We start from the raw sequence: 22,271 nt of genomic DNA, 5'->3' as shown, positions 1-22,271 counted from the left end.
GCTGATTTGCACATGCACCGAGATAATCGAACAAAAGACAGCAGACAGGCTCATAATATATTTTATTTTTAAGTTCGGCATTGCATATTTACTATTCATAAACATATTGCTTCATTGTTAGCCCCAGGAAAGAGGAAAATAGAATGATTATAATAGAATTGCTTATTTAAAAAAGTTTTTGCATCACATTTTCCTGATACATGAGGTAATTTTGAAAAAGGACAGGACTCCTCAATATGGTGAATAAAACCTTCCCCTTTTGTTTCACTCTCAGTCAATAATGGAGTTTAGTAAAGCCGGGGGCGCACTCGTCACTGAAGGCATGTATTCACAGAAAAGGTGCAGTCTGTTCAGACTGTGTGATGCACATTTTGGTAGACAGTTAAATGATGGCCAGTTTCACCAAACTTGGGTTAGCGCTGCTGTTTTCTGATATTCAGATCTAAATGACACTTAATTTCTCGAACTGGGGGGGTGAGTGTTCAGGTCCAGCTGTCTGTGTCTGAGCTTACAGGCTACAAACAAAGCAGTGACAGAAGCAGCTCTGCCACAGGCCGGCATTCAAGACCGGACAGTTTTCCAGGATCTCATGCCGTAAATGCATTCCAGTTTTAACACATACTCGTCTAACCATATGCTTTGGTGCTGCTTATAGCTTAAAGGAAAAGAAACTGACAGTTACATGAATGTGCATGACACAAAATGTCTTTCCAAAAGGAGCATGGACTGCAGGATGAGCTCAACATGCAACAGACAGTGCACTGATTGCATCAAACAGCTTAATGTTTCCACTCTCGTTTTCCTTTGACCTGAGATAAGAAAATCCTTGAATTCTGGAAACGGAGAAATCCCCCTAAACAGGTTTTTTCTCAGCCACACACCCTTCATGTACAGTAATTATATTCACTTCATCTGTGGCCATCAGACTGGTAAATGTTATGTTAAACATAAAGAAGTCCTCTGAAGTTTTAAGGCCAGGTACGACGGAAAAACAGTGAAGTTGAATTTGAATGATTGGAAAAAAGGATGCTTTTACAGTGTGGTAGGCCTGTGTAGGCACAAACTCAACACACCAAGACCTGCAAACGAATCCAAACTTAAACTGCTACATATAACTGTGTTCATGACTACTGAGCTGAGTAATGAAAAATATTTGAAAGACTTTTTTTCTCAGTTTCCTCACACACCCTGGAGCGCAGTACAAGTATGTCTCAACCGCATTCAAAGGTGCATGCAAAGTGTCAGAGTGCAATGATGCCAATGGGTGTAGTTTTGATCATGATATTGTGAATGCTTGTGAATCTTTTACTAAATGACTGTGCTGGAAACACAGCAGTAGCACTTCTCCGATTCAAAATGGAAGACTTGGATCAAGAAGAGGGGTGAGGGGTGGACAGCGACGTAGGGTCAAATGACGAAAGGGAAAACGACCACAGGGGCTTAGAAAACTGATCAAGACGTGCAAAAGCCTCAGTTCTGCATCTGCCTGCACCCCGAAAGAAGGAGTCACTGCTTGTTTTTACATACAGAGACTGGATCCGACAAAAGGATGCCTCCCACACCACCGCTCCAGTCCAACCTGTGCCAATCCACTGGGAAGATAAGCCACAGGGGCAGCACCTAAACATTTTGTTTGTCCAATGTAAAAAGAGCTTTGATACCTGGGTCAAAGGAAATGTTCACAAATTTCTTTACAAAATCTTTAAAAGCTGACATCTGGTGTTTTCCAGCCACGAGCGGACTTGGGTTAATAATTCAGTATTTAATATCCGCTGACGCACTAACGTCCCATTTGCATTATGTGTTTAAACTGCGACGGCGATTGCTTTCCGTCCCTGTGGGAAACAACAACCTGTTTACGTGTGCAGATTGGAAACGCCGTTGAGATGACGGAGCAGCTTTGTGGGGAGTCTGCAGAAGCTGGTAAACGTGAGCGAGTCTCGTAAGTTCAAAGGGTTTTGATATGGCTTGTCAAGGCAGTGTGTTGGGATCAGCCGCGTCATCGTCTCCACCTGCTCTGATTTAACGCGCCTCATGAGTAGCCCAGTGAGTGCTGTGCTCGACAGAAGACCGTGATAGTCGATGACTCCTGAGTTGCTGACACGGTGTTTCAAAACGAGGACGAGTGGAAGCCATTATGTTGCTATTTTACAGTACGCTTTTGGTTGGCTTTCTCTGTGATAACTTACTCTAAAATAAGATGCGGAAATGTATGAAATTTTCAGGCTTTGACATTTTACACAGGACGTTAATATCGGATGTGAGTAACACGCTTAATGAGCATAATACGCTTCCTATTAAATGATGCTGCAGCCGTTTCCGTGTGCAGCTCGATTTCTAAAATAAGCTCTCGGTTGTTGGGTTCAAGCCAACTTGAATGTACAACTCGTATGCAGAACGTGACTTCCAAACAGAGGGTGTGGGGGCTTACATTAAGACCTTAAAGCTAGGATCAGCCTACGAGAGAAGTATGAGTCTATGGTACAGTGCAAACGAGCCCCTCTCACCACTCGGATTTACAGTTTGAATAAAAACATGGCGGACCGCTTTTGGCGAGCACGTCGACGCCAGCCTTCTGGTTTTACAGTAGATGCAGCTCAGTAGAAAGTGGGCAGACGTGTGAGAGCGTGTCGCTGGACGCGCATGTGTGTGTGCGTGCTCAGTGGGTACTGTTGGTGCTCCAGTCGTAGGGGAGGAAGCGGACTTTGGTCTTCCCGGCGGAGAGGACGCCCTGCAGGCTGGTCTTCTTCGGAGAGTCGCTCATGTGCTCCACCACCCAGTTCAGCAGCTACGAGAGAGACGCGGTGGAGGAGAAAACACGCAGTGAGGTTCATGGTTCAACTTTCTTCACCAAATGAGAGCAACAATAAATAACCACATTTCACTTCAAGTACTGGAGAATTCAAACAGTTTCTTTATACACACACACATGAATCAGCTGGGAGTCAAAGCTACCTTCTCATCGGTGCCTCCAAAGTCGTCTTTGTACCACTTGAATATCTGACTGAGTCGCACTTCTCTTTTCCCAGAATCCACCACACAGCCGTCGTCGTTCTCCAGGAAGGCCTCAGCCGCCGTGCGGAGCTGGCTGTCGATGTCCTGACGGAGCAGAATTGATTTCAGATCATGTAGATAGCCCCCCCCCCCAAGTACAATCCCAATACAATCAGTAATTGCATTCTGGCTTCACAGTTGATCAATTTATAAAGAAATCAACTATTAAATAATATGCTTGATCAATGAAAGATCATTACACAGACACAGTAAAAAGAGACAGCAACATATCAAGTTTAGTCTTATTAATATTTTTCACAATCTGCTTACCTGTGGGGTGTATGTTTTAATTGGTGGGCAGCCCTTTGCACCACAGTTCAAGGCAAAGTGAATGAGAGGCTCAGGATCTGGAAGGGCCACCTAGTGGACAGAGTGGGAAGTGAAACATGACATTCATCAATCCACGTAAAACTCAGCATTGGTGAATCAGTGAAATGATCCAACAGAACGTCTGAATACTTGTAACCGTGGGTCCGTTTTGGAGAAGGGTCTCAGAAGCTGTGCGACACCTTTTCTGTTCCCTCTCAGAACACCATTCTCAATGTCCTGTAATGTGAACACTTCTCCACCAATCAGGTAGCTCACATAGTTGAAGAACTACAAAGAGGGACAGAATGAAGTATCTTTAATGCAGAACCTTTTTTTCCCCAATAGATGTGAAAATACAACAAAAGGTTGGGATCACGCAGCATTTCCTGCCTTTGAGCATACGTATGTTTTATCTTTATACTTCAGTCAGAATGTAAAATCCTACTCTGTATCTTTGCCACATGTTGGTGGGGGCCCCCAGGCGTAGGTTCCCATGGATGACCAAGGCGTTGTAGATGTTAATGAAGAAGGCCAGCTTCTCCTCCCGACTCAGCGTCAGCAGCTCCACCCTCTGCAGCTGAATGGCCAGCTCGGAGTAACGCTCAAAGGCAGGGTTCAACGACATGCCCTTGTAGTCGACAGACTGCGGGAGCAAGGACGACACGTTCTGTACGCACACTCATTTTCACCAACTTTCCAGGGGTTAAGCAGCCCCGGGCCGTTAGATTTAACCAAACCAAACATGCAGAGGAAAACAGGCACAGAGCTAATGAGGACATTACCTTGCCATCAGCAGAGAGATGCTCCGAGAACAATTTCAGAATCATCTCTCGTAAAAGCAGAGACAGCTCAGCAGCTGAGAGAGAGAGAGAGAGAGACATATTTGTAAAGGACATGTTTAATCCGAAACATGAACAAAGAGCTGGGACACAATCTGCAGGGTGTCACTGCGCTGTAACAGAGGCAGTAAGTGGATATTTAAAGAAGCTGTGAAATGAACCAGTGGGGGAAAAGTAATGGACAAGCTGCATAGAGATCAGGCTAACCTCGACGTCGTACAAATGAGATCACTATTAGGAAACATTACCTGTGAGAAAAGGGCACGGCAGATAAATTGAAGAGAACAAAAAGCGTTAGTGTTATTCAAGCCCAATAACACACACACACTTACAGAAGCAGACCGTAATCACCTCTGTGTCGTAGAGCACGGATCAGCTTGTTAGTTAGCCTCAAGAGGTGTGCAACATTCATTACAAATACATGAACACAGAGGCAGGCAATGTGTCTTACCACCATCACAGAGGGGGAAAAAAAAAAAGCTTGAGGAGTGTTAATCTGTCCGCAGAAAGGCACAACGTGGATTTGAAATAGGGCTTCAGTGATATATATTTCCAGGCCGTTTGTACTGTTTTTCTCCGCTTCCCATCAGAACGAAAGCACAGGATTTCTCACACAATGTATTATCAAACATACTGTGTCATATTTCACCAAAAAGCTAACCCTAAGGATCAACTTATTAGCGTTTTCTGGAGCCCTCAACTGTATCTGTCAGTCCACTGATGAAGGCCGTGATTTGCAGTTGAAAGCTGATTTTTTCCAGGTATTTCCTGCATTCTCACCATCGTGGAAGTCGCTGATGGAATGTTAGGGGAGTTTTTTTAACTGTTGTTTCTAATGAGAGGCCATCGTGAGATATATCATCAACCCTTACTTCACTTCTTAACACCACACGGCTCACCGACACAAGACACAAACCCAAGCCAACCCAAAAGGATCATACACCAAGCCAGCAGCAAAGAAAGGACAGGGGTTAGAGAGCGCTGGAGGGGACCCGTCAGCGCGAACCGGGGAAGCGGTGCGTGTGCGCCCCAAAGCCTCGTCCAGTCCTGACCTACCCTGGATGGGAGCGCAGGATGCCGTCTGTCCTGCGTTGAGGGCCGAATGAGGGTCGTCCTCCAGCAGCCTGTACAGTGTGTCCATGCTGTCTTTGCCGTCTCCGAAGCTGCCGTCCTGCTGCCCACAGCCACGCACAGTGACCATGTACTTCTTCTGCAGCAATGCTTGGCCAGCTTTACAGGCCTCAGCCCTGGCTGGCACACACACGGCCACAGTCAAGGGTTGATAGAGCTGGATTTGACTATGCTTTGTGTGAATCAGGGCGCTCTTTTGAGGAGTTCCCAGATTGTTCGAATAACTTTGACTAAATCAAAGTGACGCTACAGTGGAGGCCTGTTGTACTGCAGGTCTACAGCCTTACTCACCCATGCCCTTCTCTTTCTGCAGCCAGTCAACCAGTTGTTCACCGGAGAAGCTCTTTTTGTATAAAGTCAGTCCCCTCCTATGACTGCCAATCACATTGGCATGTTTGAGGTCCTCTACCAGGTCGGCAAACTCATCTCTCTCACACATAAACTCTGTGAGGGCAGGAATGTGCCAAGCCACACATGCACAAACACACAAAAAATACATGTTCACACACACAGATGAAAAACTGTAATATGTGCAACTATGCTTAAAAACGTTTTTTTTTTAATGCAGCAAGGCCGATCTCAAAGAAACCAGAAAATATGTGCAGCTGAAATCAGAGAATTTTGACTCCTTTTTTCCTTCAAAAATGACTCAAACCCATTCATTGCTTATCAAAATAGTTGACAATAATTTAATAGCTGACAATTAATTGATTAATCATTGCAGCTCAAGACTAAACAGCATAAAATCCAAGTGGGTCATTTACATTAAATTGTTCATGGGCTGATGAGTCCTTCTCACCACATTAACACACACATGTACACACCTCATAACAACCAAAGCTGGCTGGTATTTCTGAAATAACATCCAATGTGGCATCATAAAAGTTAGAATCAAGCATGTCGAGGGGGAGAAGACGGAGGGAATGAAAGCTTTAACATAATGATTTAAACATGAAGGAATAAATTCAATCTTTGTAGGCACCTCTCCACCAAAACACAGCTGCTCGCTCGCTGCTAACTACTGATGTTATACCACTACATCAAAGCCAGAACTGAAGTAAAATCTTTCTCCAAAAAAAGGCTGTGAAACTGCCCTTTGGATCGACTTTGTTTACAATGTGGGGGGCTGAATAATCACAGATAATGAGGTGCAGTGAGGCAGCCTGGTGCTACAGAGTTCATCCAGAGTATCAAGTATCCTGTCAGGAGATGAGTGCGCACACACACACATATACACACACACACACACACACATACAAACAGTCACCAAAAATACCAGCATGTCCATATATGGCAGCACTAGTAGTAAACTATAGTACTAATTATAGTTCATTAGAGTCAATACCTCACAATAAGGACGTGTCTCCCTCAGTGTGCAGAGCAAACCCATCTGAAACTGATCGTTTTCAGCTGCAACATCAAGCAACTAATCCACCCCAGAGACAGAAAACACTGCTCAATAAACACACCATGAGCAGTACATTAAGAACAGGTTAAGGCTGCTGAATAAGTCTTCTTTTTCTCATCTGTAATCTAATTGGCTGTTCCTATACATGGATGCAAATAAAAAACACGTCGGACCAATAAAGGCCTCACCTCCATCGGCCTCCGCTGCCATGTCCTCGGATTGGTTCTCCTCTGGCAGTGGGGGAGCATCTGCTGGAAGAGGCTCCTCCTTCACCAGATTCACCAACCTCTGAAGCTCCTCAGGAGCCTGAGACAGTGAAACACAACGCACACACCAGATTAAACACAATTTTAAACAAGAAGAGTGAACTCAGAGTGCTGATCTCAGCCAGGTATGTCTGGCTGAGAGGGAGGAAGGTGAAATATCGGCAGTAACAGATGGTGAAGCACATACTACGATACTATAACTGCCAGAAGCAACCAGGCGGAGATTTGCAAAGTTTTTAATAAAGAACGCACATGACCAAATGCAATGACAGTAGAAGCAATAATGATTTTTTGACACTGTTCAAAGGTGTTTTCACTCGTTCTCACCAATTTCTGTAGGTCATCGTTGCCCCCAATGTGAATGTTGTTGAAGAAGATTTGAGGGACGGTGCTGCGCCCTGTCAGCTCCTTCACCCTGGCTCTTAGCTCTGGATGCCTTCCAACATCCACGTCGCACACCGGTACTCCCAAACGCCCAAGGGTGGCCTTAGCCTGCACACAGTGCGGGCAGCCCTGGATGGAATACACCGTTACCCGGCCCAGAGGACTGCTCTTAAACTCCCCCATCTGCAGCAATGACAGAAAGATAAATGAACAAAGGGTTTTAAGCTTAAGCTATTCAGAGGAAACTGGATGAGTTCCATGCTTTTCCAGTAACACTGTTTATATGCATATAAATTTTATTTCTAGTCTTCCTCCTCTGTTCTTTGCTCCAGAGCTTTACCCAACAAATCTAAATTACGTTAAGACCCTATTTAAACATGAAGCATATTGCGTACATACTATAAATTGGTGTATTGTACACCAAGGATATCGCATGTCCTTCTCTGGGCTGGTAGTTTCACACTCCTTCAAGCTTTCTTTTAAATGTGCATCTGTGTAGATACTATATATCTGTACATGCATATGTTCACGCAAGTTTGTGTAAATGGTAAATGGACTCTATTTATATAACGCTTTTCTAGTCTTACCAACCACTCACATGCAGGGTTAATTTTGGTCCATTTGTGCTTTGCGTTCCCTGAAGGAGACAATACTCCGAATGCTTTTGCACAAGAGTGAAGAAATCAAGTTGCTGTGCTCAACTTTATGTATTTTTACTGATTCCTAAATAGCAGTTCAGAGAGATGCTCTCCTGGCCAGTTGATGGTTTTATACCAGCAATCTCACAGTCCTTTATAACTTCTAAAGGTAATCACAAGGAGTTAAGAGACTCTTTGACTGGAAATGACTGGCGCAATTTCCTCATAGCTCATTTCTGAAGATTTCCTTGTGTTGAAATCAGGCCGATGTGAAATGTTAGTGGCTTCTTTTGTATGAAGGTGGTTGTATGAAGTTCCTAATTCACTCTGACACAAAGTCAGGCCAGCAGTCAGTCAATATTAGCCTAATCTTATCAAGATCTCCGTGTTATTTGTTTATGTCAGTCCATAAAAATTGGTCAAGGTGCAATGCTTTGTCCTGATTTCTTCACAGTTTTGCGATTTTCATTGAAAATGCCAGAAGTTGGTGTTATTACATATGGAATGTGGATGCAAGACATTACGATTCGCATGTAAATATTTCCCGAGCAGAGACTTCCATACAAAATGTTCTAATTTTAGAACTGGTTTCGTGACGCTACCGTTTTCCATATGTGATTCTACTGACACATTCTGCAAGTTAGTAATACTTGATAGTAATAATAACTTCTTAAATTTCAGTCCCGAATTGTAGTATGGCACTTATTTGTTTTAGAAAAAGCCTTCAGTTTAATTTTAAGGGTTGCACACCGTTAATAACAAGAAAGGCTGTGTTAAATTACCCGAGCTTTTAATGGAGTTTGGGATGGGGACACATATGTTTGTTTCTGTTACTGCCCAGCAATATAACCGCCAAAACTACCAGCAAAGATACAATCATGACACTAAGTAATGAATAACACTATTTAATGATGGATATAGCGTTAACCGTGTCCTAGCTAAAGTACGGAATGGCGTTAATAAGCTAATGTTGAGGATAACGTTATATTTAGCAAATGATGACAACGGTACGTTACCTTTCAGCGATTGACTCCTTGGCTTGGAGTACAATTTCAAATCGCACAGCTGATCCCCTTAGACCTGTTAATTAAAACATATTAGTTACTACATATATTACGCGTAACGCCAGCTGGGAGGTGGCTTGTCTTGTAGGTAAATTACCCAGCAGCACTGGGAGTAAACGCGTTAATCACTGCGCAGGCTAGCCTATATTAGCTGCTTTAGCGGCTATCTTGTCCTATGATGCCTTTAACTGCTCCTCGTAAACTACATCATCTAGCGCTGTTGACTATACTACATAATAGCCCATAAGCTCAATTACCATTACAAACCACATTATATGTTTGACAGCACCAAGGCATCAGCTGCTCACCTGTCATAAATTAAACACGGAATATGTTCAGGAACTGAAAAGCAATGTCAAAATTATTTTGAACTTATGAATATTGAAATCCTTCTAGAAAAATTGTTTTCCTCAGGGTTGTTGGGTGAAAAATACCAACTAGGTTTAAACATAATAATTACTTTAAGTGTGCAGGAGAAAATCATAAGAGTAGAGTAATCGGGGTTGTTCGCACGGTTGGTCGGTTGTTCAATTCGAGACACCAATAATTCCTATATTATTAAAGGCAGCAAAGGCTCTTACCTTTTGCTGGATGTACTGTCATACCCACCGGCTCTGTGCGGAACGTTTTCCAAGTCATACTTGTTTCGGTACGGGCCATTTCCTAGTAGGACACGAATGACAGGAAGACGAGCTAAAGTTTATGTAAATCGGTGGCGAAGATGCCAGGGCTGTCAGAAACAGAGCGCGCTGGATGTACAAAAATACTGACGTTAATGTCAAAAAGCGACTTACTCTCACTTAGCGACACGGTCACGAATAAGATGATAGTCGTGGAAAATGTCACAGGTATGCTTTCAATCACTACGCTACCGTTACCAGAGAGATGAAGCTAGCTAGGATACCTCAACTTACCTTCCACTTTCTCCTATGTCGAAGGAGATAACACGTGAATGTAAAGCACATAAATTCCGTTATACGTAAATTAAAAGTCTGTACGAGAGGCTGTCAAAATTTCCACCGTTGATTTCTTAATACGCTCTCATCTTACCCCACCAAACGTGGGAGGTGTGTAAAAGAATGGGTTGTTCATTTTCAAGAAAACTGCTAACTCCAGGGTGAGCAAAACCGGGAATTGTCATGTTATTTTTCTGCCTGAAAAATATTGTGATAACATAATAAAACCATCAAATTGTCTTGCACCTTGCGGTCATCTGTTTGTATAGAGGCAATGGAAACAATTCTGTCCTTCACCAAAAATGCCGAGGAGCTTCTGAGAAGGAAGAAAGTTCATCGAGATCTCATATTCAAGTACCTGGCCAAAGAGGGCGTGGCGATGTCCGCCAACACCGAGAAACACCAGTTGATAAAGAGGACCCTGGAGCTGTGGTCGTCTGGAAAGGTAGGGAGAGACGGTCAGCCAGCCATCAGTAATATGCTGACAGGGTTGAATCGATGTAATGCAACGTTTGGGTAAGATGGTGACACACAGCTAGGAATAGACAGGCGGCAGTCTTGCATAGCCACACCTGGCTGCACACATTATGATCCGGGTGCCAGGCTTGTTTGTATGTCTTTAAACCAATCACAGCTGTCCTACAGCAGGCGTAAACAAAGCACAGGGTGAGTGAGGGCAGGCCACCAAAGTCAAGTTCAGCTGGTATTCCGGCTTCATTAGCTGATTGCTAACTGCCTGCCACTCCATTGGCACGTCTCAAACAGGGCGCCCTATTTAAGCTGTCCTAGCCTGCTTCCCCTGCAAGCCATTTAAAACCCACATCCACCCGTTTTTTTGCCATGTCTGACTTCATCAACGTCATTTCTGTTGTCATTGATGCCTGCTCTGTTCTGTTCCACATGGGGTGTTTGCTGCTGCTCTCCCTGCTTCAGGCTTTTCATGCAAGCACATGGAAGGACAGGCAGCCCAGAGCCATGTCACCAAATGTAACCTCTGCAGGATAAATAAATATTCTTTGGTGGTCCTGACTGATTGTTTACAGATATAATTAAATTGTCGTGCCAGCTATTGCGAATTCACCACTCAAGTGACCTTCTGTTTAAGGAGAATCAAACCTTACGACTTGCTGAACAGATAAAAATCCTGTTCAGATGGAAGCATTGGGCGCGCCATAAAATGTTCTTATTGCAAGCTTCAGGACTTTTTCTTGGGAGTGGCTGTTCCAAAATAATTTTCTCTGAAGACTTCCTCCAGGCATGCAGTGTTGTCCTCCCACAAGTTATGGGTGGTTAACAGCATGTGTTATTCTAAAGTGTCTACTGAAAAGTGCTCCATTGTTTTTGAATATATCAATGAAGTCTCATTCCTTTAAGGCTGTGATTGTTGAAAGCCTCCATGAAGAGACGGGTGAGACAGAGAGAGTGTCTGATTCCACAAACGCGAAGGCTGAGGTGGGCTTCGACCCGCTGGTCCTGGGCCAGCAGTTCTGCCAGTGGTTCTTCCAGCTCTTAAACAGTCAGAACCCCTCGCTGGGCCAGCCGCCTCAGGACTGGGGACCACAACACTTCTGGCCAGATGTGAAGCTACGCCTCCTCTCCAGGTAGAGATGCCATTAACAGTAAGGATGTTGAGTTTAAGCTGCTGTTGCTGTGTGGTTTGTTAGTTTCTCTGTGTTCACAGCAGTTCGGTAATTTGGGCACAGTTTGATTACAAATTAGCTTCGAGAGAGACTCTTTCAAAGGGGACAACAGGTTCATCATGTGTAGGTTCCCTCCTGAGTAAAGAACCATAGACAGGGTGTTGAGATTTAAAGGTCCACTGTGCATAATTTAGGGGGGTTTATTGGCAGAAGTGGAATGTAATATTCATAATTATATTTTCATTGGTGGATAATCACCTGAAAATAAGAGTCATTGTGTTTTCATTACCTTGAATGAGCTGTTTACGTCTACAGAGGGAGCGGGCCCTCTTCTGTGGAGTCCACCTTGTTGCACTGGCGTGTTTTTTCCAAAACAGACGAACCAAAAACTGGCTCTAGAGAGCGCCTTTCGTGTTTTTAGTAGCCACCGCCAGGGGAGGCTGAGGCGAAGGGTAATTGGTTGCAATCTGCAGCATCACCACTAGAGGTTACTAAATCCCACACACCAGTCCTTTTCTGTGAAAGTTTTTAATTTAGGAATGTCCATCTACATTTTATTAATTTTCCATTTACAGTTTTAGTACAGCCGAACTAAAAACTGAATTTTTCTGACTTTGGTGACTCCAGTTGGTAGAATAAAGATAAACACAGTGGTGTACATCAACCGGGACACTGAGATGAACACACTGAAAGCAGCACAGGGACTGCGCCTGTTGTCAAATGTTTCTGTAAATAAAAACTTGCCATGCTATCAGAATCATTTGAAAGATGCTGCACTCATAGTCGTACACATAGAGGCCTGAACTTGACTTGATGTGTTTTATAATAGTTACAATTAACTCAGGGAAACAACTAAACTGTGCTGACAGAGCTGTGTCTGTTTTTCAGGGCCGGCAGCGAACAGATGGAGGAGTTCCTGGGTGCTGAACTGGTTAACCTTCGTCTCCTGGCCCTGACCAGGGAAGAGCGCCTCCTCCTCAGCCCCAACCTGGAGCCTCATGGTCTAAAGGTCCTGGCCTCCCCCCACGGCCTGGTATTGGTGGCAGTAGCTGGGACCATCCACAGAGATGGAGCCTGTCTGGGCATCTTTGAGAAAATATTTGGCCTCATCCGCTCCCCGCTCGAGAACAACAGCTGGAAGATCAAGTTTGTCAACCTGAAGATTAGAGGGCATGATGCCCTGGGTGGGACGGACGTGGCAGCGCCTTCTTTGACTTACAACTCCACAGAATTGCAGCTTCTCTGCAGCTGATGAAGCTCTCTCTTTTACATTACTTACCCGGTGAAGGTCTGTTCTGCCTCATCTGAGTTGTCCAAACACGTTTACCCAGGCAATTGTTTTCAGAGATCAGATCTGGCAACGTTGCTGGCACAGACCTCTCTTTTAAGTTATGTTTAACAGTCCTGTCAGGGTGGACAGGTAGGCTGACACTATTGCATCCAAATCTACTTCACATATTCATCATTGCTGTAACATAAAAACATGATGGGATTTGAGAAAAGGTTCCCTTATTGTTCAGCGCTGATGTCTGTGCTGTCCCTGGTTATGGGAACATTTTTGCTTCAAACATGCTTTATGCTAATGCAAAACAAACTTCCTTCCTGTGCCTTGTGTAAGAAACTGTAAGAAATCGAGACGTGCATGTGCTCCTGTAAATATGTATCATATCAAATTTAAAGGTTATATTGACACGCGTGCTCTGTAATGACAGTATGTCACTGCGTACGAACAGAGCAAATGTTGTGTGTGTTCATATGACAATTGAGAGTCAATAAAATTGATTTTGAATATAATCTAAGATTGCGTTGCTTTCATGAGATGACAAAGGTCATCCTGTAATGTTTACAGATGTATCTAATTGTGTCTGACAAGCTAACAAGGGCTTTGTAATCATGTGAAGGTCTGGTGGATGTAGCTCATTTAGGCAGCGAACCAATGGGGGAGTTCCTGGGTGCTGAGCTGGTCGGCCTTCATCTCTTGGCCTTGACCAGGGAAGAGCACCTCCTCCTCAACACTAACCTGGAGCCTCAGGGCCCGGCTGTATCAAAATATCTAAAATGTGATATAGCCTTTAATTAATTAAAGGCTCTAATAGCCTAAAATCAATTAATTTCCATGCCCTTTAGATGGGTTTAATTGCAGGTGTCATTGCAGGCCTGTTTATATGAGATGGTTAAAATACAAATTCCCTGGCTGTGGTCAGGAAAGACCACATTTGACGAGCGATATGACGTTCAAATATATTGGTTCAGCCCTTCTAGGAGCTGCTAAAAATGGTTCAGCTCATCTGCTGTACAGCACCAACATCAGGAGATCAGGTCGATGAGTGATGGAGGCCTTAACACACTCCGCCAGCTTTGAAAATACTGGATTCATCCATAGCAGCTTTTCCTTTCTCACTGACTGGTATTTTTAGCCACATTTTAGCAGCACAATACAGAAATTTCAATAGGTTATACGTTATATGCTGCAGTAAGTTGACAAAACTAACAAATTCATATACAATCCATTTCACAAGCTCCAAATTGACTCCTTTTTTTTATGAAGTGGACCTGGTTTTCCATTGATTCTGCTCTGTCCTCCCAGTCAGGGCACATGGGGTCTGGTGAGGCACGGATTAGGCTAGTATGACTCTGTGGCTTTGGTGGGAAATGTTACATGTGGGAAATTATTCTTGGCAGCTGTTTTCAAAGGCCCCTGGAATAGTTAATATCTGTGACTGTATGGGTCGGAGCCGCACGGCCCTTTGTGCTTTACTGGGCCATAGTTGTGGTGAGGGGAAACCACTGCAGCCATTGATCTCAGCCTGTTCACCTCTCAGAAAGAATAATAACAAGCTGCTCGCCTTCTGTCTTTATGGCACTTGGCTTCTCTGCGTTTTTTTAATAAGCGGTTTGGCCACGGGCGCAGCTCTGACGCACGGGCTCAAAAATACCGCTGCAGTGGCGTCTGGTGATGGTTTTGACTTTCTTTCCCCTCCTCTAATAGGAGAGTGTGTTTCTCATAAAGAAACATGCTAAAACTCAGATCCATGGCTCTTTGAAATATCTTATGGGTGGTGAACCGTGGAGACTGCTGCTTTAATTGTCACTCCGTTTTTTTTTCCACCTCTTACTTTGATTGTGACTGATTGGATGTTAAGTTTGCTCTTAGAAGCAGCCTCATTAGGTACCAAAGATTACTTTATTAAACGCTTCATGCTACAGCCATTTTTCACTCTCTGACAATCTGATGGCTTTACAGATCCATTAATGCCAAAGTGTATTTTTTTCAGTGCATACAGCAGTAATTCTTGAAGTGGGGCCTGGGACTTTTCCAGGGAGTTCAAGGACTCCTTGTTTAAGTAACGTCCTTATCTGCTCCTTCATAATATGATGTGGACTGACACTTATTTATACGAAAAATAACGCTCTTCTTCCCTGTCAGTGATGAGTCAAAGTGATTTGACCTCATGGCACCATGAGGCCAGAAGAGGGCAGACAAGCTACACCAGAGACAAGAAAGACTTTGATCCCTGGCCAAGAGAGGAGAGAGGGAAAAAATCCTTTTAACACTATTACGTGAGGAAACTCATCAATTCCTAAGAGCAATATGAGTGCGCTGATGTTACCGGGCAATTTCTATCTGGCCACAGCCATGAGGAAAACTGTAAATTTTTCGAGTTTGAATTGTCCTCCATTAAAGTAATGGGGTTCTAAAAGAGAGACGCGTTAAACTGTTGCCTTTCATAGGCACACAAGCGCGTATTTCACAAGTTATTGAAGTGTCAGTAATTTATCGGTACCCGTGAAGGTGTCAGAGACAGCTTTAACACAATACTCTCTGCAGCCTGCACTCTCTGGACAATAAAGAACAGGATTTATGAAATGGTATGAGAATCAATCAATAGGCAATGATATTTCTCCTGCTGACAAAACACGTTAGAGGAGAATTCAATCAAAGTTTGACGGAGTTGCTTTGTCATTTCGTTGGACTTGCCCTCCAACCCCGCAGTGTTTCATAAACCAGCGCACACTAAAACAGCACAGAAACAACCACATAACTCGCAGAGGAGGGAATGAGGTCAACAGCATTTGGCATCGGTGTTAAAGCCACAATCCACAATTTGCCAGCTTTCTACTTTATCTTTTGCTGAGGAGGGTTTACGTTTTCACTTTTTGTTTGGATTATGGAGCTGACAGACCGCTGTGGCCTCTTCCAGAGTTTTTATTAAGATTTTACTTGTTCTACTGCCATACTTCTATACGCTAATTATCCTTAGAGTTTAAGATGATTTTAACAACAATATTGACGTTTTGAGTGTCCTAACATCTATTTTGTTGAAATGCAAAGAGAGAGACATTACATCACGGCATCTTGTCCAGTCACTGCTTGCCACAAAGCGGCGGTAATTTCCTGGAAAGGACAACTTCGATTCAAGATGCAAGAAAAGTAATAACATTTACATTTCAAGGACATTACACAAAGAGGCAATGAGTTCAACAACATTGTGGCATCTGTAGAATCAGGTTTGGACTCGTGTTTGTTTGACCTCACGTGACCTTTAAGCCCTCGTTGGGAGTGAGCCATTTATTTCCTGCCTGCATCACAGATTGCCCCCACAGCATCTCTCTTCATTACATTCCCCGATGTCTGAGCTGACATCATTGTTCCGTTTCAACACAAATTGGTTTGGACCGACGAGGCAGCCGTCACAGTTCATATCAGCCCCTTCTTTTGGCCTGGTGGTGTATCCTTACACATGCATCATTATCTCATGTAAACAGTGGAAATGCGAGACTGCCGGGGGAACGAACGCCATTCAAGGCAACAAAGCGAGGGCTGAGTGAAAAGATCCTGGGCGGTGACGCTCTCGTTTAGCGTCAATTAAAGAAAACAACAAGCAGAGCCGTTTCTGAAGGCAGCTGGGTCCAATGAGTTTATTTATACTGAAGCAAATATGTATGCTTGAAGGAGCCAAGGATGTTTCAATCAGAAAAACACAGAGGGAACACAGAGGTAACAAAGAAATGTCCCTCACATTGAGATGTACTTGAGTTGAGCTTGCACATAATGCCCTCCCCCTCTTTCTCTCTCTCTTTATCTCTTTATGTTCCTCTCAACACATAGTAGCTCCACTGTGCAGCTTTGCACTGAGTCCCTTTCGTATGCAGTGCAGGGGCCCCAGTGAGGGCCTTCCCTTGGCTCTCGAACTAAACAGAGAAGATGGTGTTATCAGAACGCTGCCAGGAGGTTGTCAGCTCGTATTGGGCCGGGCTGACCGAGTGGCCGGTTGGCGGATGCGTGTCGATGCCAGGCTCCCAGCGCCCTCCCTCCGTGGACATCTGCTGTGTGTGGAAAAGCTGCGGAGTTTGTCTGCGGTTGCATCTTAATCCTCCATCTCTTCGGCTCCAGCCATGCCTGGCCAAGCAAACCAGCAGCTCTGCTCGCCTTGCTTGTATTAATTGCCCTTGCCTGGCTCGCTGTTTGCTTCTGATTACACTCATTAATTTCAATTCCCCAGGAAGCCGCCGCCACCGTAGCTGCTTTTAGACAGGCACACGCACAAATGCACAGACTCGTTCCCACATGTATGCATGGACAGGCATGAGTGCATATTTGCATGGACACTGCCTTGCATTTCCTGTATGACGTGAAATAGTCAACATTCTCTCAATTGATTTCTTTGTCTCACTATGTTCTTTTCATTTAGCACACATAATACTGCAATTACAGTTCAAAATAAGGGGGAGGCAGCCATAGAATAACTACATTTGAGTGGGAGGGGAAAGTGTTTCAAGTGTGTTTCATTTGATCGCCTGTCAGTGGTGTCACGTCCCTTTTAACCCCGCCAAGCAGCTATAACTTCCCGGGGAAATACAAGAAATGCCAGATGATACGTCAGAGAGCGAGGAAGGAAGCTGGCAAGTGGGCCTAAACGTAACATGACTAGACTTTAATACATTACTTCGTCAATGAGTCATGTCAGGTAGATTTTCATTGCCAATGGTGGCTGTTTGTGAAGTGAAGACAACAACTCCCATGATCCCCTGCTACTTCACGACACTAAGTCTTTTGAGCCTGCTTTGATTGACAGACCCTGAGCAGCAGGATTTTCATTATTATGTTATTTAGTGTTTTTTAATTACTAAAACTAAATGGTAATTTATTGTGAACTATATCTGTGAGTCCGTGCAGGAGAGTCATTACTCACATATGTTGGTGATCATTAGTTTCATGTAGCCTGTTTCCTGTGATCATATGCACACATGCAAACACACCCTGTGTGTCATCAGCGGCCGGCCATTTTTATGTCATTGGCAGCTGTGAGATGTGTCTGCTCTCTACCTCGGCTGGTCTCTCTCCGTAAGACAGGGGACAAGAAGAAAGTTGTTCTGATCCACTGGTCATAAGTCAGTGTCCTCAACCCAGCAGGTGGACCACATCTGGTAAAATCCCAACATCTGGGCTGGCAGGGTGGGCTCATAATTATAACAGTGCAACAGACTTGCTCAGCATTGCTTGGAAAAAATCAATGTCAGACCTTATTATTTTTGACTCATTAAAATTTCAAGCTCATATGCAAACACTTTCCTCAGAGCAAATGTTGTAAAATCAGCTAATGTACAGCAGCTTAGTGGAAATACTGGTGAGAGAATCAGATTTTGAAATCTGTCCTTAATGAGCATAGATGCAAGTTTCTGTGTGTGTGTGTTTATCTGCATGTAAAGTACACAGAAATATCAGGCAAATGCAGTTTGAAAACATGTGGCTGCATGCAGGTGTGTTTCTGTATACATGGATGTTCTCAGGGTGCAGCGTCCACATCAGCTTGTGGTTTTGTTGTCCTTTAAAGTTGAGGGTGATGTATAAATGTGGCTGCTACTTCTCCTCAGCAGCCACTAAGCCGACCTAAGGAGCAGTAAAACCCTCTCATAATACCACGCTGTGTGGCCTTTTGCCTTCTGTCACCCTATCACCTCAGAACCTGGGATTTTCTGGGAAAGCAGGGCTTCTGGACTGACTCATCAGACAGCTGTACCTTAAAGGGCCTCATGAGGGCGTCGCCCAGAGGGTCACTGCCCTGGGCTGTGATTTGACGGCCAGGCACAAATAAAAACCCCTGAAGCTTGACAACTTCCTCGCTGAGCCCACGTAACCCAATTAGCGAACCATTCCTCGGTCGGGGAAAATGAAAACATTCCGGACTCAAATTCCCAAGACGGCTGTAGTCGTTTATTAAATCCATTTCTCGTTTCACCCTCTTCCTGAGATTTTCTCGGACTGATTTTAACGGTTCACCAAGGAGTGACTCAACAATTCAATGTCATGCCAGCAGATTGCAAATATACTGTACTCCTGGCTGTGCTGAATGCTGCAGACAAGTCAGAGAACCTCACATCATTATGTTAACCTGCTGCTATCTGATTGCCTCAGCTCTGTGGGTGCTAAAAGCCTACATTGCCCAGAGTGCAGTGAAGGCTGCTGAAGATGCTGGAGGGTGAAGGCAAAGACGAAGGGAAGAAGCAGAAGTGCTCTCGCAGAAGGTCATATTGATTGATAAAGCACCCTGTGGACTGGCCTGTGGATTGCTCACCCCCTATAGTGTGTTTGTTGTGGGATACCAGACTGCTGCCCTGAAGGCCCTGAACAACAAAGACAGGCAGAGAAAGACAGTGAAATCAATGACTGTCTCACACAGGGCTCTTACATGCTCTTCCCAATCATCTAAAGTGGCTCCCTCGGCACTCCTACTCGCACCTACCTCCACTGAAAAGATAGCATGATTTGTTAAAGACACTAGTGTTCCGAGAAGAATAGCAAGCACTTTCTGGGCTAAAGCAGCAATCGATCATTGAAGAAAGATTCATTTCTGTCAAAAATAAAGCATCCTGGCATTACAAAGCATCTCAGAGACAAAAATACCACAAATTCCAGCATGTGAAAGATGAGGATGATGAGGAATCCATGTGAGCAAGGCTACATTTGCCTATTGAGACCAGGCCCCTAGTGTCTTTTCTCTCCCTTGTGGACTTCTGACAGAGCCAGATAGGCCTCCTCACTGCTGACAGCCAAATGTCCTCATCCATCCTCATCCAAGAGGCCCGCAGGCGTCATCAACCCCGTCTAGATTTCCCCTGACGAACCTCCAAAGCAGAAATCTCTTGCCCCAAGCCCAGCAACGCGATGGGGCTGGGAGTGTCCCCGTGGAGCCTCTGTCAATATGTCATCATTGTCATAGCTGCCAGTTGGCAGCGTAGTAACCCGGTGCAGATGTGTCAGCAAAACGCTTTCCATTTTATTGTTATTTTTTTTCCACTGAATATCCATTGCAGGATACAAACTTCTCTGTATTTGCAGGAAGGGTCATAACTCAAGCAGCCCATGATGTGCTTCCCATTCCTGTGATGGAGAGGTATTTGTGATGATGAACTGACACATGAGGGAGCGTTTGTTTTGTGTAAGAGGCGAGGGGACTCTTAGCCGGGTGGCGCTGTATAAGCAGACGTAAGCACTTAACGTCCAACCTGGCTGTGCTGACAACACAATTTTAGCCGGTTTGGAGAACAAACCGACCGTTTCATAGGATGATACACCTTCAGTACAAATGTAGCATATGAATTATTTAGTTTTATCTTTTGTGTGCAGAGCTGCAAGGGGAAACATGAGGCTTTGACTAAAGAAATGCTTTATAAGCCTCCTCTTTGCTGCAGAAATGCTTTAAGAAAAGCCCGTATAGGAGCATAGAAGCATCCAGCCCATAGGTTTTGAAACAGAAGTATGCCTTTGAGCAATGTTCTGAGCGTGCTTACTATGCAATAGCTGTTCTTTTTACTGTCACCATCCATCCTCCATCGCAAGCTACTGTGATGTGCAGTAATAGTCCACAACAGCATCATCATGCAGAATTGCACAATATTTAGTCACTGAGACCAGAAAGTGCACTGTAAATATGAAGCACTTTGCTAAAAGCCTGGAAATCACAGCAATATCACGGCCATTTGGAGAACAGAATCATACTCAGTGGAACATTTCTGGGCTTCATATCATCAGGCTTGAGACGGTAATTGTTTATATAGCATTTAGTGAGGGTCGTAGAGAAAGTGACGGGAGGGAAAAAGGGACAAATCAAGAAAGAAGAGAGGCAGAAGGAGAACAAGAGAAGGCTGATTTGCCCGTGCAGACTCCCGAGCAGCATGTCCCTTCCCCGTAAATTACAGGAAATTGCAACTTTGCAGCTATTGCCATGAATGACCTCTGCGTGTCAAGGAGGGGAGCAGAACAAGTCTGCACGTCACCTTGACCTTCCCTAGACTGTAATGTAATGCTCAACTAATATGGAACAAGATGACTCTGAGATTTCATTTCAGGAGCAGCAGCGGTAATGGCAGAGATGATGATCATGACTGCATTACATGCAATTGGATTTAAAACATTTGAGATGTTTTGTTTACTCCCCCTTAATAAATAAAGCTTTCCACTGGCTTTGGGGCAAACAAGAAACTTGCATTGACTTTGTGCATGTTTGACTTGTGTTCCTATGCAGTGCTGTAGTATAATACCAACCGAAGATAAACACTCTTCATATTGACTGGTCTGGGGCCATGTTTGTACCGAGTCTAGCACAGTGGATTATGGGTTGACAGAGTCAGAGGCTGCATGTGAGGTGATGTGTGACCTTTGACTGAGGAATGTTTTTCATAGCCGGGTCATCCATCTTCATTTTCTGGGGGTGGTTACTGTGCAGTACAGCATTAATTCAAACAGCTTGAGGTGTTTGGATAGCTCACACCATCGGACTAAACACACCCAAACTGCCTGAAATGACATCCATCAGTCAAACTTTGTTTCAATAAAGGATCAAGTTAACTTCATGTTATCACTTACTGTAACTGAACCTTCATGGATCACATTCCTCAGCGCTGTAAAATATGGAAACAGGCCTTTCAGGAATGACCAGAGATCTGGAAAACATACATATATATATATATATATAAGTTATGCTATTTTACACTGCTTTTTATTTTAAGACTTAGTTCTTTTGTGGATACAATTTGCATTTAAATGTTAAGTAAACTTTGAGCTGATCTGTAGAAAAGGTGTTACATAACCATTCTAAATAACACACATGTGAATATCACAAGCAACCTCTGTGAGAGGCGTGCAAGCGTTTCCTTGAGGTGAGGATCAGTTATTATATGAATTACTACCCTGGACAACATTTGGATTTTGGTATACTTACAGCAGTGCAGTGAGTCCTTGAAAGTTGAAGAAACTAACTATTTTCTTCTCCTTCTCCTTCTTCTTCTTCTTCTTCTTCTTCTTTGATAAAATTATGAGTGATTTTGCGGTCTCCTTTTTGCAAGGCCAGCTATGAATAGCAAACACAACAATGTGAATTTTGCTGGCAGTTATTGAGTGAAAAGATCTCCGCCCCACACGCTCTGAGAAACGACACTTGTATAAATGAGCCTCTGCTGGTGGAGGAGAGGAACCATTATTCGCAGTGTTTCTTCTTTCCATTTGTCTGATATACAGTCAGCTTTCCTTACTGCCTCTGTAAATCGTGAGACACTAACAAAGTGAAGGAGCATTCAGATC

At 44.0% G+C, this 22,271-nt stretch overlaps 2 protein-coding genes across 3 annotated transcripts; one reads left to right on the top strand and one right to left on the bottom strand.

Annotated features, from left to right (window-relative positions):
* Positions 1-45: 45 nt before the first annotated feature.
* LOC143330271 (uncharacterized) lies at positions 46-9,273 on the bottom strand. Of its 2 annotated transcripts, XM_076746707.1 has the most exons (11): positions 9,046-9,179; positions 7,335-7,574; positions 6,930-7,047; positions 5,625-5,777; positions 5,259-5,453; positions 4,146-4,219; positions 3,809-4,006; positions 3,514-3,651; positions 3,325-3,414; positions 2,956-3,099; positions 46-2,788 (listed from the first exon to the last, which is right to left on the bottom strand). In XM_076746707.1, exons 2-11 carry the CDS (start codon positions 7,572-7,574, stop codon positions 2,660-2,662), a joined length of 1,479 nt encoding a protein of 492 aa, XP_076602822.1. In that variant the 5' UTR covers positions 9,046-9,179; the 3' UTR covers positions 46-2,659. The 2 variants fall into 2 exon arrangements, with proteins under 2 accessions (XP_076602822.1, XP_076602823.1); XM_076746708.1 differs by lacking the exons at positions 5,259-5,453; positions 5,625-5,777 and having other exon boundaries at positions 9,046-9,273.
* Positions 9,274-9,758: 485 nt separating this feature from the next.
* Positions 9,759-13,483, top strand: c13h3orf38 (chromosome 13 C3orf38 homolog). The gene is made up of 4 exons (XM_076746214.1): positions 9,759-9,941; positions 10,319-10,494; positions 11,424-11,650; positions 12,578-13,483. The coding sequence occupies exons 1-4, from the start codon at positions 9,815-9,817 to the stop codon at positions 12,939-12,941; spliced, it is 894 nt and encodes a 297-aa protein (XP_076602329.1). The 5' UTR covers positions 9,759-9,814; the 3' UTR covers positions 12,942-13,483.
* Positions 13,484-22,271: the final 8,788 nt, after the last annotated feature.

This window comes from Chaetodon auriga, chromosome 13, assembly GCF_051107435.1.
Source record: "Chaetodon auriga isolate fChaAug3 chromosome 13, fChaAug3.hap1, whole genome shotgun sequence".
NCBI classification, from domain to species: Eukaryota; Metazoa; Chordata; class Actinopteri; order Chaetodontiformes; family Chaetodontidae; genus Chaetodon; species Chaetodon auriga.
The sequence above is the reverse complement of the archived record's forward strand: the minus strand, read 5'-3'. Positions and strand labels throughout refer to the sequence as shown.

Excerpts from the sequence above, each read along its gene's own strand:
- LOC143330271 (XM_076746707.1), bottom strand. The coding sequence starts at position 7,574 with ATGGGGGAGTTTAAGAGCAGTCCTCTGGGCCGGGTAACGGTGTATTCC. Across the intron at positions 7,048-7,334 it reads ACGATGACCTACAGAAATTG|GCTCCTGAGGAGCTTCAGAG; the intron begins GTGAGAACGAGT and ends TCACTGTCTCAG. Across the intron at positions 4,220-5,258 it reads ATCCTGCGCTCCCATCCAGG|CTGCTGAGCTGTCTCTGCTT; the intron begins GTAGGTCAGGAC and ends TCTCTCTCTCAG.
- c13h3orf38 (XM_076746214.1), top strand. The coding sequence starts at position 9,815 with ATGCCAGGGCTGTCAGAAACAGAGCGCGCTGGATGTACAAAAATACTG. Across the intron at positions 9,942-10,318 it reads AGTCGTGGAAAATGTCACAG|AGGCAATGGAAACAATTCTG; the intron begins GTATGCTTTCAA and ends CTGTTTGTATAG. Across the intron at positions 11,651-12,577 it reads AAGCTACGCCTCCTCTCCAG|GGCCGGCAGCGAACAGATGG; the intron begins GTAGAGATGCCA and ends TCTGTTTTTCAG.